An 18,151-nucleotide genomic window follows, 5' to 3' on the forward strand; every position below is an offset into this window, starting at 1 on the left:
GACGAAAGCCACTGGTGACGACCCGTTCACTTTGATTCGTTTCTCGCTGCCCACCTGGTGGTTTTCCGGTATAAATTATACCTTTCAAAGAGTAGTTTGAAACAGAGTCACAAATCCACCACACTTTCATGCCTTTCATATTTTGCCGGCTTACTCGGAATATATTGGGTGAATCGAGTGCGCCCACGATATGGAAATAACTGTTCATCGACGGTTACATGACAATCCGGAGTGTATGCTTTCTCTAAATTGGCCATCAGCATGAGCCATACATCGTCCAGGGCAGCAGATTTGCTTTGCTTCAACCTCTCAGCACGAGTACCACTGTTATCGAAACGGATGAAAGTAGTTAAGCTCTTGAACCGATTCAATGACATAGTGGCCTTATAAATTGGCATATTGTAACTGGCCCACAATTCTTTCGCTGGCTGAGAATTCGAGTGGAATACACCAGCAATAAGTAGCATCCCAAAAAAAGCATACATGTCGTCTTCGTTAGTCATTACCCAAGAACGCTGTTTATTACTGGGATGCTTTTCATTCCATAGACGAAACGCTTCAACGGCTTTTCTGTTGGTTTCCCGCACAATTATACTTACGATTTCAGGAGACAGCAATAGCTTGAAAAGAGCTTTATGACTCGGTGACGCTCCTCGTAGTGGCCCTTTACGAGTAAAAGTTGTAACATTGTGACAACGAGGCCTTCCAGGTGGTGGAGGATTTGAATTCCACATCTTACCATCTTTCGACCTGTATATAAGGCCCTGGGTAATAGATGTGCTGCATGATTCCATTGTGGTTGAGGCCTGAAGGGCGATAGCTTCTCTATACAAATCCTCAATATCATCATGGCTTTCATCCAGAACAGCCTCTAACTCGATTTCCTGCTCTTTATCTGATGCTTCACCGAAGTCATCTTCATCTGGAAAATATTCATCATCTTCTACGCCGCCATTTGTTTCAAATGTATCGGACTCCTGTCCCATAATTTCTTCAATTTGTGCCTGAAGTCGCTGACGTTCTTCCGGTTAACCAATTTATCTACATACATTTAAAGATCGAATGGGTCTGGCCAGACCCATATGAACATCGGAGGGTTAAAATATCATATATGTATTATTTATTAGATTATTTTTAATATCATAGAATAAAATAAATTTCTATATGCATTCCTATAATAATATTTAGTTTTAATTATCAATACTACCATTGTCTTAGGTTTAACAGCCGTATGAGTATTCTATTTTTTAAATTCTTCGTCATTTTATGTATAACTTATTTCCTTTTTACCCAACAGTTTAAAGCCTCTACAGTGCTAGTAGAATATTTACATATTTATAATTACATATTACAAATAAATTTCAAGGATTAATTAATAATTAACACCTGACATTTTTTGTAATGAATTGCGAGTACTTTTTGGATACGGTTAATACCATAAATATATAGCACAATATTGTTGTACCCAACATAAAGTTTTTTCTGCAAATAATATCAGAATTCGCATCCAGCTTGCAGACGCAAATCAACTTTGGAAACGGAAAAGCTTTTGCTTATGAGCTTTAGGGCGGATCGATATGCATGGAACGCAATTTTTACTCCTTCTGTATCACAGAGGCCGAATAAAAAATGATTTGGAAGTAATTTTAATATTATAGAATACAATAAATAAATATATTATAGCACAATATTAAATATGAATATATATATATATACATATATGTATTTGGATATGTTGTACCTCACAATGTGAAATAAAAATGAGGTCGTTGTAATTTTACCAAAAAAGTAGGTAGCAGTATTTGGAGTATCTATGGAACTTATGACGGAAAGAGGACCCATCTACACATCGAAGACAACAATAAATATAGTATTCTAAAGCTCACTAATAATATTTCATTGTTCCATAGAAACTAAATCTAAATATTGTATTATTTACAATTATATTAACATTTTTACATTCTTTAACAACCTCTTATTTACCGTTTTGGATATTCATTTTAAATGTAAATAATTTAGTGAAAAATTTAGCAAAGTAAAACCCAAAGGTGCCGTAGGAGATAATGGTAGGAAATTTTGTTGCATAAAATATTACATTCACCCTATTCGGTACAGAAGGTCTAAAAATTATGCTCCATATAAATCGATTTGCCTTAATACTCATAAGTATATGTGCTCGCAATTTTCAAGCCTTTTAAACAGGACCAAGCTTAAGTTGCATATTATATAACCAAATAAATAGTTCCATGCAAGATTTCGAAAAGCATAAATTTAAAAAAATTTAAATATTCAAATCTTTTCTTTTAAGAACTCGAAGCAGAACTTATACATCTGCTACAATCTATGGTTAAAACGATAATGATTTTGGGGAATCAAGCTAATACAATAAAAAGAAACTGCTCAACTTTTTCAACCTCTCCCACAGAGGGAATTTGATGATAAATTATACCGCTTAGGATTTGTCCCGATTAAAAAGTTACAATTACAAAAAAAAACCGCCTACTCTCGCTAACCTTAATATTCCACGATATTGTTTTTAACTCTATTATTAACTCTATTATTAATTAATAATATTTTGACATATAAATTTTATAGTAGCAACTACTGTGCGTGCTGACCATGCCGAACGCAAAGAAATATGTAAAGAGCAGAGCGTAAAAGTACTGATAATGGACGTCACAATCCGTAGTACTCGACATGTCGGTAAAGCTTTTAGTCGCTAATGAGTGATAAACAGAAGGCAAGAGAACGTGAAGAAGGAAAAATGTATCAAAACAAAAGCTTAAACCTAACAGATAGCAAATAATTTCATTCAAATTAAAGCAAAAAATTTATTATATTGATGAAAAATTTCGCATAATATAAATTATCAACAAATTTATGTTTATGTGATGCTTTTGAAGATAAAACCCAATAAGGATGGAATAAAATTAAATATCTCTGACGATTTATTCTTTATTATTGTAGAAACCACACACTTGCTAGAGTCAGGTAACTTTTAAGCAAAATATTCCTAAGCAAACTTATGTTGTTGTAAGCGATAGAGCTTTTGGTTGCCAACGAGCGAAAAACAGGCAGATAGAGGAAGAGTAACAAAAATCAAGTGAAATCAAGGTTAATACAGTAAAACTTAAGAGCGCTATTGATTGAACATCGGACAGCTTTTAAATGATAAAGCCGTAAAGAATAGTAATGTGTGTGACATAGCCAGAGAAGGAAAAGATACACAGGTGCCTCATAATAGCGCTATAAAAAACAATTGTAAAGTGCATTAATTTTACTAATAACAAATAGCAAAACCAACAATAAAGAAAGGTGTGTATGTAAAATAACATAGATATGATGCAAGCAATCTCGGGAAAATTGCCAATCGTGACTAGACGTTCCATGAGCCGCAGCGCCATAGCTCGTACTTTGCTAACCAGTCAAGCGCAGAGAGACAAACATGAGTAAGTAACAAACAACTGTGGAGAAAATTAGAAATTAGTGTGAACACACTCCTTAGTATTCACGAACTCTCCTTTAGAGAATAGTTTGTAGATATGAGCATATTAATATAATAACCCATACATTATTTTGCAAACACGTAACATTTTAGCCACCAAACGTAAAGAGCAACACCAATGTGAATACCACTTAAAGCCCAGTTATGCAAGGCTTTAGCTAGAACTCCATGCGAGCCCTTTCAGGTGTTGCCACGTCACTTATACCGCTTATTAAAAGATAAATTAGTTCAACGCCGAGAAGTAGCAAAATTCGATACTTTTTACACAAGTTTCAGGGGTTGGTGGCAAACAGATGTTTCGAACAATAATTCTGGTTCGAGTGAATACAGCAACGATGTAATCGATATTTGTATATAAAAATTTTATTCTCATTGGATTCATGTTTCTTAGTCGATAAATTACTTGTCTGATAATTCTTCTTTATTTTTTTTGTCTTACACATACATACACATACACATTTTGGTTATTTGTACGCTTTCGTGTTTTATTAGATATTTAAGCGTTAAAAATAGAGAAAAGATTAAAATTATTATTAAATATGATATAACTAAAATGTAGCAAATGTGCAAATGCCTATAACAAAAAACAAAAGAAATTAATTTATGTAATGTCTGCAAATATTCATTGCAAAACGTTAACATTGATAGTAAATGTCATGTATGAAAATTTATTGTATTCAGTTGCATACTTCTTATGTCTGCAACGCCAGTAAAACCTGAACAATTTCGAAAGCCACAACGCCTGAAGGGACTGGTGTGGAACTCTACCGTTAGAGCTCTGTTAGCCAAGACTTAGGTTTAGCTTAGCTTTCGTAGAAATTTAGAGATTGTTATTCAACATGCTATCATGATTGCGTCCGCGATTTTTTTTATCGACCATGTTTATAGTACAATGTTTTATTTAGTTTGTTTTTTTGCTTTCTCTTTATTTTCGCTTTTACGCGTTTACATATGTTTTACATTTGTACCAAAAATTTCTTGGAGAAATAACTTCTACTCAAATATGAACGAGACGTTATCAATAAAACGGTTCGCGGATGACATATGGCAAAAATAAATTTTTTGTTTTTTGGTAGGACTGTTATAAGCTCGCATGGCAAATTTCAGCGTGATATGTCACATAGTTTGTTTTCTGTGCTACTGTAAACAAGTCAAGCTCGAGTGTGAAACAGTCATCGCAGAAATATAGAAAATGAATACACTGTTGTTGCAAGAGTGTTATAATCCAAAAAAAAATGTTTTTACATACCTACATAAGTATGTATTATATAAGTATACAGAGTGAGCACCAGCTCCTCCAGACAACGAGTTTTTCGATCATTTTTTGCGAAAAACTTAAATCATTTATTATCTTAAAATAAATTATATATTCATATTCATGCTTAAATGAATATACATAAACAAATTTTTTTGAAATAAAAAAACAACTGCTGCTCAAACGTGGCTCCTTTAATTTGCGCCGTGGAAGGTACAGCCTCTTGTAATCAACGAAAATCAACCAGACAAAAATTTTTCACTGAAATAAGTTATTCCGGTTTTGCACCTATTTTTAACGAAACAAAATGTAAATTGGAAGTGAAAAAGAAAAAAAATACATATACAAAAATTACAAACAATATTTTTAATGATAATTAATACAAAATTTGAAGAACATGCAAAGAGCAATATGTTAAAGAATATCCCTGTAAACTCTTAAGTTGATATCTTTAATAAAGGGTGTTTTTTTTAGAGGTTAGGTTTTCAAGATGAAATAAAACGTATATAATTTAATGTTATGGCCAAGAATTTAGCTTTATTATAAAGATAAGGGTTTGCCATTATGTTTTAAAAATGATTTCGGGCAAGTGGACGCCGCGGCTGGCTCGAATAAATTCCAGCCGAGAGGCCCAATTTTCAACCACTCTTTGCAGCAATTGGGGCCGTATGTCAGCAATAACGCGCCAAATATTCTCTTCCAAGACGTCAATCGTCTCCGGCTTATCTGCGTAGACAAGCGACTTCACATAGCCCCACAAGAAATAGTCCAGCGGTGTTATATCGCACGATCTTGGAGGCCACGCCACAGGTCCACGGCGCGAGATAATGCGCTCACCAAAAGTTTCCTTCAATAAATCGATTGTTGCGTTGGCTGTATGTCATGTAGCGCCGTCTTGTTGGAACCAAAGGTCGTCCACATCAACATTGTCCAATTCAGGCACGAAAAAGTCATTAAAAATGGCTCTATAGCGCTCTCCAGTGACTGTAACCTTATGGCCAGCTTCATTTTTAAAGAAATATGGACCAATGATTCCCTCTGCCCATAGAGCACACCAAACAGTGACTTTTTGAGGATGTAACGGCGTCTCAGCAATGGCTTGTGGATTATGTTCACTCCAAATGCGACAATTTTGCTTATTGACATACTCATTCAACCAAAAGTGAGCTTCATCGTTGAACAAAATTTTCTTGTGATGCGTCGCGCGAACCGAACCATTATTTTCGTAATAAATTTGCACGATTTGCAAACGTTGTTCAGGTGTAAGTCTATTCATTATGAAATGGCAAAACAAACTGAGCATAAATCAAGTGACAGCTGTCAAAAAGACCATCTACGAAAAAAGTAGTGCCAACTTGAAAACCTAACCTCTAAAAAAAACTCCCTTTACTTTTTGAGTTATATTGGACAGCGCGGAAAAAAACATATTTCGAGAAAAACGAGATTAAAGTGCAGATGGGAAAAAATAAACTAAACTGACTTGTCAGAATTTTTTGTATAAAGTTTGTTATTTTGTACATTGTTTATGTAGGTATGTAAAAAATGCATCCCTCGAGCCTATCAACTTCTTCACATAAAATTGGAAATCTTGGATCATATAAATTATGGAAATCTGCCAGGGATATGGGATCAATAGTGATTTCGAAATAGCTGCAACACTTTGATAAATCTTTGATGAATTTTTCTTACTCGTATTAAGCAGTAATTGAGTACTAATATTTGTTGTGCAAATACTCGTACATACGACCGCAAAGGGTTAAATCAGCCTCTACAATTTCATCACCCTTATACTTACGTATGAAAATTAATCGTTGAAATGTAATCCAAAATAAATGTAATGCTAGTATTAAATGCTTACAATAATTTATTATACAATATTAAATATTTATTTCACCAAAAAATCAGTTCAGTTAATTTGTTCTATCTGGATATGTATGTAATCGAATGAAAATCTATTACCCAGTTGCCAAGTACTGATTATCGGTGGTGGTTCAGGCGGATGCGCTCTAGCGGCGAAGTTATCCTCGAAATTGGGGAAAAACAAAGTTACCGTGGTTGAGCCAGCGGAGGTAAGCAGATATTTAAAATTAATCCTTTTTTAAATTTTTTACTAAATATTATCTATAGCAACACTACTACCAACCAATGTTCACACTAATTGGAGGTGGCATGAAACGACTGGAACAGTCCTTTAAACCTATGGCAGAAGTGCTGCCTAAAAATATCAACTGGATTAAGTCGGAAGCGGTGGAATTTGATCCTAAAAACAATACAGTAAAAACGGCAAATGGTACTAATATCAAATATGACGTGTTACTTTTGGCAACTGGACTGCAGTTAAACTACGATAAGGTAAATAGGTAGTGTACATTTATCATGATAAAATACACTTCACTTAAATGACTATCGAACATCTCTAAGTCAAAGCGAATTAGACAATCATAAAATCTAATTATATTGAATTGCCTACATAACATATACATATATGGTATACAGATATGCATACAATTGTGCATAGGTAGGAGGATGGTGCCAAGTTACTGATCGTCATTCACTTGGGAGTGGCTAGTACGATTCTTCTGCATTTGGTTCAAGCAGCTCACAACTTCCGAGATTAGCCCAAGTACCCTCTAGGTAGCTTATGACCACTGGTTCGGGAGTGAGCTAACGTGAGAAGGCGAAGCATTCCAGGATAGCAGGTTGTGTGCTGGGTTTGGGACCCGCCACTCAAAAATCCCCCCAATGAAAATATATACAAAGCCTCGGGTGAGAACTACCTGTATTGATGACCGCAAACGAAATAAGGAATACGATTTGAGGGCATGCACCTGGAATGTCCTGTCCCTTAGTGGGGAAGGTTCCTCTGCCCGGCTGGTTGGTGTTCTCGTGAGGGTAAAGTCTGACAGCACTGCCACTCAAGAAATGCGATTGACGGGGCAAGGCAAGAAAAATATAGGGACTTGCGACGTCTACTACAGCTGCCATGTAAAGGAGCGCGAATTCGGTGTCGGATTTGTTGTGGGGGAGAGACTTCGTCGCCAAGTACTGTTGTTCACTCCGGTTGACGAGCGTCTCGCAATAATCCCCATCAAAGCCCGTTTTTTTAACATCTCGCTCATTTGCGCCCACGGTCCAACGGAAGAGAAGGACGATGCGACCAAAGATTCCTTTTATGAGCGCCTGGAACGTTCCTATAAGCGCTGCCCCCGCTACGACATAAAAATCGTGCTTGGTGATTTCAACGCTAGTAGAGGAAAGGAGGGAATTTTTGGTCCCACAGTCGGAAAATTCAGCCTGAACAACGAAACATCCGGAAACGGACAGAGGCTGATCGACTTTGCCGGGGCCCGAAACATGGTAGTGTGCAGGACCAGTTTCCAACACATACACCAAGCTACCTGGCTGTTTCCTGATCAAAAAACGCGAAACCAAATCGATCATGTTAGATGGAAGACACGCTTCTAGTGTATTAGATGTACGTACGATCCGAGAGCTCAACATTGACTCGGATCATTACCTCGTTGCAGCTAAATTGCGCACACGCTCTGTGCAGCAAACAACGTACATCTACTTACGCAAAGAATGTTCAACATCGAGCAGCTGCAATCACAGCAGACAGCCAGAAGATTGGCCACTCGACTCTCACTCCTACTCTCAGAGAGTGCTGCCCAATAAACCGGCATACACGAGCAATGGAGCAAAATTTCTCGTTCTCTACGTACCGCCGCCGAAGAAGAAATCTGATTCCGGCGAGCCCGATAAAACAGTTGGCACGATGAGGAATGTCATGCTGCCACAGAAAAAAAGATGCCGCATATAGAGCCACGCTGAGATCGGGCGCAACGCGAACCAATTACGATCGCTACCGAGAGCTAAGAAAGAAAAAGAAACGTATTATCAGAAAGAAGAAACGAGAGGCCGAAATACGTGGCCAATAGGAACAACGCCCGAAAATTCTACCAGAAAGTTCGGCGGCTTACATAAGGTTCTAAGACCGGGGCGTTTTCCTATAAGAGCAAAGACGGCCACCTGGTGACTGATATCCAGAGCATACTTAAATTATGGAGAGAACAGTTCTCGAACCTGTTAAATAGTGATAGCTGCTGCGCATGTCACAGAGAATGTGAAGATCCCTATACCCACATCGTTGACGACGGAATTGTCGTTCCGCTACTCGACCATGATGAGGTGAGAATAGCAATAACGCGGCTAAAGAACAACAAAGCCGCGGGCGCCGACGGACTACCGGCTGAGCTATTCAAACATGGCGGCGAGGAGCTGGTAAGGTGCATGCATCAGCTCCTATGCAGAATATGGTCGGATGAAAGCATGCCTGCCGATTGGAATTTAAGTGTGCTCTGCCCAATCCATAAGAAAGGCGATCCTGTAATCTGTGCCAATTACCGCGGGATTAGTCTTCTAAATATCGCCTATAAGGTTCTAGCAAGCGTATTAAGAAATTTTATTATTGTATTATGTCTACAAGCCTGTTTTCTTTGCCGGCGCCCATTTTATTTAGTTGACGTTTCTCTTTACATTCGTAAAAATAATTATCGATAACACAGGGTTGTATGTAAAAAAGTATGGTAATAGTCTGGGATTATTTTATAACATAAGATTCCGGGAGAGAAATTTGGTATGGGTAATCTCGCTTTTTAATTACTGATTGTAAGTTAACCACGAAAAAGGAGATAATCTTCGTGCATGTGAATATGTTATAAACGCATCAGAGCATCATTTTCAGAATAGGCAGAAAGAAAAACTTAAGCACCAGACTTAAAAAAAAGGGAATTCACATGTTTTATTTTAATACTGTTCGAATATCCTTTATATTTTATTCGTTAGATTCCAGGACTAGTTGAGGCACTCTCAATACCAAATGGCAAAGTCTGTTCAAATTACTCACCTAAATATGTCGATCGCACTTATGCTTGCCTACAAAATATACAGGAAGGCAATGCCATCTTTACGTTTCCGGCATCACCCGTTAAATGCCCAGGAGCTCCGCAGAAAATCGTTTACATAGCTGAGCACTATTTCCGAAAGGTAAATAGGTTGGAATTTTATACATATGTATGTACATATACATGATACATTCAAATATATTTTTATTTATGAAGCTTAACAAACGCAACAAAATTACTATTACGTACAATACGTCATTACCAGTCATTTTCGGAGTAAAACATTATGCTGATGCTCTGTGGAAAGTTGTCAAAAAACGAGATATCAAAGTAAATCTGAAGAGAAACTTGATTGAAGTGCGACCAAATGAAGACATCGCTGTATTCCAGAATCTTGACAAACCAGAAGAGATTTTTGAAGAAAAAGTACGTATCCATAAAAATATGACAACGAATCGCCTTAATAATTTTTTTTTTCGTTTGTGTGGATTCTATGTAGTATTCCCTGTTACATGTCACTCCGCCAATGAGCACTCCACCTGTGTTGGCACAATGTAAAGAATTGGTGAATGAGACTGGTTTCGTTGATGTGGACAAATCAACACTACAGCATCTCCGGTACAAGAATGTTTTTGCTATCGGCGATTGCTCGGCATCACCGAACTCGAAAACCGCTGCCTCAGCGGCAGCCCAATCGCCAGTCGTTTACCACAATATGAGAGCTGTGCTAAAAGGCAAGGAATTGAAAAGCAGCTACGATGGTTATGCTTCCTGTCCCCTCGTTACGGGCTATCATAGCTGCATTCTGGCTGAATTCGATTATGATTTAAAGCCATTGGAAACATTCCCGATTGCACAGAATAAGGAACGCTATTCAATGTTCTTTTTGAAAAAGGCCTTAATGCCCACACTCTATTGGAAAGTAATGTTGACCGGCTACTGGAATGGTCCAGCTCTAATGCGAAAGGCCCTATCCATATTTGACTTTGGTCAAAAAGGACGCAAAGAGGACAAATAAGTCATGGCTCAATAGTGTACTTGTGAGAAGATAACCGCAATAAATGGTAAGAGAAATTTAAAATACCACCTTGATCAAAAAGTTACCGATATACATATATTCACAAATTGTAAACTACAAGTTTATTCCTCAAAAATTATACTATCGCCCATCAACTGTAACGCTCTAGATCCAGCTCTCGAATCATTTCTGGAATTCTATTTTTGGTACAGCAATCAGAGCCGACTTCGATTTTTCATTACTTCCTTTCGGCTGTTAAAACGCGTTCCCGTAGTGGTTTTTTGACTCGATCAAGCAGAAAAACATCAGAGGGAGCCATATTAGGCGTATTCCATGGCTGTTGGATGGTATTGGTTTAGTTCTTGGTCAAAAATTTACGAATAATTATGGCACTGTCCGACGGTCATTTATTATGGTACAAAATCAACGAGTGGTTTTCTCATAAACCCTTTATTTTCTGGCGAATTGCTTCACGGAAATATCTCATAACGCCCTAATAATAGTCTTTATTAATTGTCTGACCTTCTGACAAAAACTCGTTGTGTACAATACCATTGTAATCCATAAAAATAGTGACCATTGATTTTACAGTGACCATTGGTTTACTTGTACTCATAAGCCGACGTCTCGTCTCCTTTGTTCTAAACGGATACAAAAACAATGTTTAAGTCCTCTGCCAGCTTTTAGATGGTTAACTTGCGGTTATTAATCAACTTTTATATGTCTTTATTGGTGTTTTTTTGAGTTTTCGATGCCGACATTACGCAGGCCATTCGTCATCCTCGATGGACTCACGATCTCTTCTGAAGCGTTCATACCACTCTTAAACGGTTGTTTCTTTAGGGTATCATTATCGAAACAGTTTTCCAACATTTCTAAGGTTTTCGCGCCATTGAATCTGTTTTTAACACAAAATCTAATACAAACTCGTAAAAACTGTAAAAAATAGAAAACACGTGCAGAGGTAAATTTACTCAAGTCAGCGTGACTTGTATAATACAAAAGTGAAGCAATGGCGACACAATTTTGGTAGCAATGTTAATTACAGATATGGCCACCTACATACAGAAAAAACAAACGAAACAGTACTCTGATCAGTTGACTTAGAGCGTCACCTGGCGGTTGTTCCGGGAAATTTTTGATCAAGATGGTATGTGTAAGTGCTTTTTTTCGATATATAGATATATATAAAAAAATGGTTTTCCAATAAGAGGTGTTATTTTGATATTCAAAGAAAAATGCTATTTTTTAATATATATGATCGGATGTTTATTTTATTATAAAGAGGAAGGTATGCCGTTAATAGTGGAAAATAACATAGGGCAAATGACCACCACGACCACGCTTACAGGACAATATCCTTTCCATAACCGAATTGCAAAGTGGCTGCAATATATCCTCGATAGCCTCACGAATTCCATCTATGAGGTCTTGAATCGACCCTGGGTTGTTGGAGTAGACCGTCTCTTTCACGTGGCCCCAAAGAAAAAAGTCACAAGGTGTTAAATGTCAAGATCTCGGTGGCCAATTGTGACCAGCTCTTCGAGAGATAACACGGTCCGGAAACTTTTCCCGTAAAAGATTAATGGTTTCGTTGCTTGTGTGGCATGTAGCACCGTCTTGTTGAAAATAAACGTTGTCCAGATCAATACCATCCAATTCCGGCCATAAAAAATCGTTAATCGTCTCTCGATAGCGATAGATAACACCTGTTATTGGAAAACCCTTATATAATATATATAGACATATTTTTATCATTTCTATGTCCCACTAAGGATTGATGACCGGAAGAAACGATTACACCTCTATGGTTTTAATTCGCATTCAGTAAATTAAACTTAAAATGTGTCAAAAGGTTTTCAATGTTAAGAAGTGTTGAGAGAAGAACATTTAATATTCTTGCATTAACTTAAAAGGGGCAAAAAATTAAATTTTCACTTTTAAAATATCAAATTTTATAAGAACCAACAAATTTTCATTAACACTAAAATCTTCTCAGAGTGACCTTTTTTAACATTCTTTTGTTTAATAACACAGTTTTTTTTTAACTTACAGTTTTGGAAGCTTTAAATTAAAAACAAAGAAACAAACACCAAACCTTTTGGGTATAAAAACACTAAATTTATTGCGAAGAGCTGGCAACACTGCACAACTCAACTAATGCGACGCCACTACCTCTTTGATGGCCACAATCCTGTTTCTATTATTCTTGGATGGTCTATTAACACAGTCGCTTAAATCCGGGATCGAATCATCCATCAGCGAACGTATTTGAATTTTTGTTTCAAGTATTCAGTCGAGATTTTTTTTATTTTATAAGTGATCTTGGATTTTATTTGATTTACTTTTGTATTCTTTGCTATTTAAGCATTTATGACTAACGAAACATTTTTATGTGATAAATGCAACAAGTGACCATTAACGAAGTACATATTTGATAGAAATAAATAAAAAATGAATTTGCATTAGTATCATCTTTTTATTTAACCTTAAGTATGGTACAAAGGCTTTCCATTTCACTTGAAAAGTATTTTGAAAACTATTTACCTACTATTTTCAAAAATACTTGAACGGAATCTATAAAACCAAATTGCACGTAAATAGCCGTTACAGTATCGGCACCATTCACAATTGCAACGGCCTGGCTTGCATTTTCGCGTTTATCAAAGAAAAACTGAAACATGTACCGAATTTTCTCTTTGTTGGCTTTCATTGTTAACACCCCATAACTCACAACTGGGTGGAATAAAAAAAAGCAGCTAAAGAATTTTTTATGAATCTACCGAAAAAAAAATGAATTTTTCCGCAAACTAATATTTTGTTATTAATTTACATTATATTTATTCCCCTTTATTCCTATTGGAGCGCGTCAAAACTTTAATTAAGTACATACAAAATCAACACTGCAAAAAAGCGCTTTGAAAAAACTGACACTCGCAAAACGAAAAAACATTTTTGTCAAAAATGTGTTGGAAAAGATATACAAAAACGCAAATCCCAATCATATTCATAAGCAAAATAAGAAACCAAAAATGTTCTGCAATGTCCTTTGTGCATCGGTATAAACAATTGCAAGTGTTATGTGTTGGTGAGCAAGATTTTTTTGTTGTATATTTTTGTAATAATAAAGAGTTCAGAAACTATTTTCACGCTGTTAGATTAATATCTGTTTTTTTTTTTCTTTTTCATTTTGTAGTGGCTGTAGGTACAACGTATTTTGTGCCACCGGTTGCATTGTGCTGATCTCTTCAGCGATATTATTCTTAATCTGTTTTGCAGAGTTTATCTACCACAAAAGCCCAGATGCCGACGAGGAACATTCGGTTGCAAAAGAATTGATAAACTTTATTTTAAGACCTTTTAATAGTTGATAACTTAAGTATACCTTTGGGAGAATAATTGACTTAAATAAATATGTGTGCTCAATATACTGCTTCACAACAAAAAAGATGCATTGGAACATTTGTTAAATACAAACTGTTCCGAAAAATTGTATTATTTGATTTAATAAAATTTAGTGCGTTTAGTGTGGTAAAACGACTTTTTCCAAGTTTTGGTGCTTTTTGAAAAGAAAGAAGGGAAATGCACAAACTGAGCGACACAAAAATACAGTGGTCACACAATGTATTCGTACACCCTGCGTAGTGCGTACAAAACTTTAGCTTTGCGCAAAATATAATATTTGCTGTGACAATATATAATATTTTTTTTTGGGTCACGGTAAGAATGTTACATTCCTAATGAATTGCTGCAAACAAAACTCCCGTTTTTTCAACTAACCCTCAAACAAGGCGAATTTATAATAAATCCACCTTGCCCTGAAGAGTTCCAAGGAAAGCAGGCAGACGTAGCAAAATGCTGCAAAACATTTATTCGTATACTTTCAGCTCATGATATTGTTGCTGCAAATGTAACAGTCAAAACCGTTCGTGTTTTTACTAATATTGCTGAAAAACGAAATTAGATTGGTTTTTCTTAGTTTTTATCGCCGATTCAGTTTCATTTGCGCGTAATATCTCGTTTGAATGGGACGAGGTCCGGATTTAGCATTAGAAATGCGTAGAATTGTTATTAAATTGTACTTGGAAAACAAGTCTCTGCGCGAAATCGGCAAAGAAATTGTCAAATCGCATTCTACGGTGCAAATTGTTATTACTAATCACGTTAATACTCGTACTGGTAAATTGGAAGCTAATCATCATCAAGCCGGAAGGCAAACAATATTGACTTCACGTGAGGAACGCATCAGTCGCGCAAAATCCAAAAATAACCTCCACGATACCATGCCTAAATATTCAAGAGTCTTTGCATAAAAAAGTAAGCCCATAAACAGTCGGTAATTGTCTGCAAAACGCTGTTTATCATAGTAGAGTGGCTCGCCGCAAGCCCTACATTTCAGATATTAACAGAAAGAAGATACTGGAGTTCGCCAAACGCTATATAAATGAGGCAGACTTTTTTAGGAAAACGTCATATTCAACGATAAGTCGAAATTTAATATTTTCGGATCAGCTGACCCTCCAAAAGTTTGGCGAAAAGAAAATAAAGAACTGAATGAAAAAATCTTATTCCTGTCGTTAAGCATAGAGGAGGAAATGCAGAAGTTTGGGAGTGCATAGTTGCATCTGGAGTAGGACAAATAAATAGTTTTTGTTGATGATAAAATGGAGAAACATTATTTAAACGTTTTGAAGAATTTTTTTCATAAAAGTACCATTAAACTTGGACTGGACGCTAAAGGGTTCTTGTTTCAACAAGACAATGGCCCTTATGGGCTTATTTATCACAGTAAGCAGCTTAACAAAAATACTTTTTTTTTAATTTTTTACAGAAATATGGCTTAAGATACTTTAATAAAATCAGTTGCATGTTATTGTACATCTTTTCAATAAGTTTTTAAAAAATATTAATAATAAAATATTGACAAATAAGCCCATGACAGAGTTTTTTTGGAGATATGTTTTTCGAGAGGTGCTCTTCGGTGCCAATCGGCATTCGTCGTAGAATCATCTGAAACTAAAAAAGTCGAATGTTTCAGTTAAAGTATGACGTAATGCTCCCCCCTACATTAATAAATTTTTTTTTTTTCATTTTTGTAGTTTTGGTGGCAAAAAAACGTAAAACGAGCATTTTTGGCGAAAAATTTCGCCATATTTGTAAGTGAAAAACAACCTTAAAAAAAAATGAAAAAACAACAGTGTAGGGGGGAGGTATTTTTGATTTAGAAAACGTGTGCCAAATTTGAAAAGAATCGGTTGAATAGTTTCGCAGTTGTGATTGGCACCGACTTTTAAGAAGTCGTTTCGGGAAAAACGCGTTTGAAAAAATGACTCTGAGAAATTATCGATGCTCCGCATTCGAGGTAGAGTGCCTACAAAGGCTATAACTTTGAGAGTTCTGCTCCGATCCACTTAAAATTTTGACACAACATTCTTGAAATGATTTACTATAAGATGAGTGAAGAAAAAAATTTCGATTTTGTGACCCTACCCCCCCCCCCCCCTTAATATGAAATGCGTAATTAAAGTGTTGAATGGGAGAAAATTGCAGCTAATGAAACCAAGGTATTGGTAAAAAGTATGCATCGACTTTTGGAATCAGTTGTTAAAGCTGAAGGCGGCCCAACAAAGTACTGAATACTCGTTTTTTTCTATTACTTTTTTAATAAAATATTCTTTATATGGCTATGTACGAATAATATTTTTGCATGAAATTGTGCCTTATTGCGTTATTGCCTTAAGTTCTCTAGTTCCAGAAATGAATTTGAAAGTTTTTGTTCATTAAATATAATTTTTTATGAATATATCGAAATTTTGTTCTTTTGTATAAATCGTCCTAAGAGTATCAGGCATATCTGTTTATAAACTGTGAGTGTGTGAATAAATTGTGTGACCACTGTATATCAGTCGGCTGTCGGCCAGGCCATTGTTTCACAGATGTTGGTAATATATGATTTCAAATCTATCATCACATGAGTTGCCAAATTCATTCAATTTTCTGTATCGATTGGCCATTTTATTGAAATTGACTATTGAAAGAAATCAAAAATTTAGTGTCGAGACGTCTAATAGTCGACAGGCTACCTCATGCAAAGAAAAATCAAAATCATTGTGCATGGGCATTACGTGGAAATGTGTATTTACCTAGTAAGTATCTTTATTTAAGGGGTTATAAAAAGTTAGAAGGCGTTTTCAGGGAATTTTTATACTATGCAAAGTGCTTTTCAAACTTTGAACGCGTTTTTCCCAAAATGGTGTTTTCAAAGTCAGTGACCAACATTACTCGAAAACAGCTAAACCAATTAGTCTCAAATTTTAACACGAGCTTTGTAAATATATTTTTGAGTAATTAATCGAAAATTTTTCTCACCGAAAAATTTTTTTTTTAACAATTTAAGGCCGTAATTTTGGTCAAAAATCGATGTGTTTTTTTTTTGAGAAAACGTCATTTTGTCAAAAAAAACTTATATTGCTTATTCCTTCGATTAATTCCTAGATTTAACAATACTTTAACGAAATCTGTTTGGTTTTTTACTTTCAGAGGATCCAGTTCAGAGATATAGTGGTCACCGCAAAACGTCTTTTTTGAGAGGAGCTCCAGGAGATCAGCTGTAGCTCCTTTCCAAATAAATATTTTTATTAATACTAAGTCTTAAAATACAGTTAAAGGATAACATAATTTGTGTACAAATTTTTAGATCAATAAATTTAAAAGTTTTCTCCGAAAAAATTCTGGAAAATTCGCTTTTTTCGACCTTCTAACCCTATAAACTGCATATAACCCCTTAAACTACATGGGGGTGAGCTTATTAGGTAGTTTACCTTCGCATGGATAGTTTCGAAAAATTCTCTCATAGCATTTTAATTTAACCAGTACATTGAATGTATTGAATTCCATATACATATATCTGCTGCACATACTGAAATAGGCGCCTCAACGAGGCGTTTTTTGGATAGGCAATAAACTGTTTCTCCCAAAAGCCCAGGTGCCCTGCATGTAGTTGCCTTGTTCGGAAATGATTTGAAGCTGCTCAGACAAATAAATTCCAAATGCGTTTTTGGATGGAAATGATTGAAATGCAAAAATTTCGATTTGAGCAAATCACACCAATCGTTTACGATTTACCTCTAACGAAATTCAACGGCTTACAGCTTTAGCCGTACTATGCGAAAAGAGTTGGTAGCAAGTTTAAATTTTTTTTTGTCGTTGAGCATAGTGTGCTATTAGTTGGCGATCGGAAATTCTTAGTATTAACAAAAACTGTGGAATAAGTGTTTTTAGTAAATGGATCTGTACTGTCAATAAATGAATCAACAGAAGCAAGCAATCGCTGAAGTGACCAAAAGTAGGCTTTTATAATACGTTCCCATTTAAGTAGATGATCTACTTTTTTGTGCTTAACTCCCAATCCGTAATTAAAAAGCGAGATTACCCGTACAAAATTTCTCGCCCAAAATCTGAGATTATAA

At 35.8% G+C, this 18,151-nt stretch overlaps 1 protein-coding gene and 1 long non-coding RNA gene across 3 annotated transcripts; both read left to right on the plus strand.

Moving 5' to 3' along the window:
* Nucleotides 1-2,961: 2,961 nt before the first annotated feature.
* Nucleotides 2,962-13,150, plus strand: LOC129241590 (sulfide:quinone oxidoreductase, mitochondrial). 2 transcript variants are annotated; one of them, XM_054878015.1, is made up of 8 exons: nt 2,962-3,230; nt 3,295-3,449; nt 6,724-6,829; nt 6,888-7,112; nt 9,606-9,806; nt 9,881-10,090; nt 10,164-10,728; nt 12,738-13,150. In XM_054878015.1, exons 2-7 carry the CDS (start codon nt 3,340-3,342, stop codon nt 10,680-10,682), a joined length of 1,371 nt encoding a protein of 456 aa, XP_054733990.1. In that variant the 5' UTR covers nt 2,962-3,230; nt 3,295-3,339; the 3' UTR covers nt 10,683-10,728; nt 12,738-13,150. The 2 variants fall into 2 exon arrangements, with proteins under 2 accessions (XP_054733990.1, XP_054733989.1); XM_054878014.1 differs by having other exon boundaries at nt 2,963-3,449.
* Nucleotides 13,151-13,613: 463 nt separating this feature from the next.
* Nucleotides 13,614-14,172, plus strand: LOC129242983 (uncharacterized). Its single transcript, XR_008582230.1, has 2 exons — nt 13,614-13,770; nt 13,879-14,172. It is a non-coding gene; the product is annotated as an uncharacterized LOC129242983 (long non-coding RNA).
* The last annotated feature ends 3,979 nt before the right edge of the window (nt 14,173-18,151 follow it).

The sequence above is a fragment of the Anastrepha obliqua genome, chromosome 3 (genome assembly GCF_027943255.1).
Source record: "Anastrepha obliqua isolate idAnaObli1 chromosome 3, idAnaObli1_1.0, whole genome shotgun sequence".
Classification (NCBI taxonomy): domain Eukaryota; kingdom Metazoa; phylum Arthropoda; class Insecta; order Diptera; family Tephritidae; genus Anastrepha; species Anastrepha obliqua.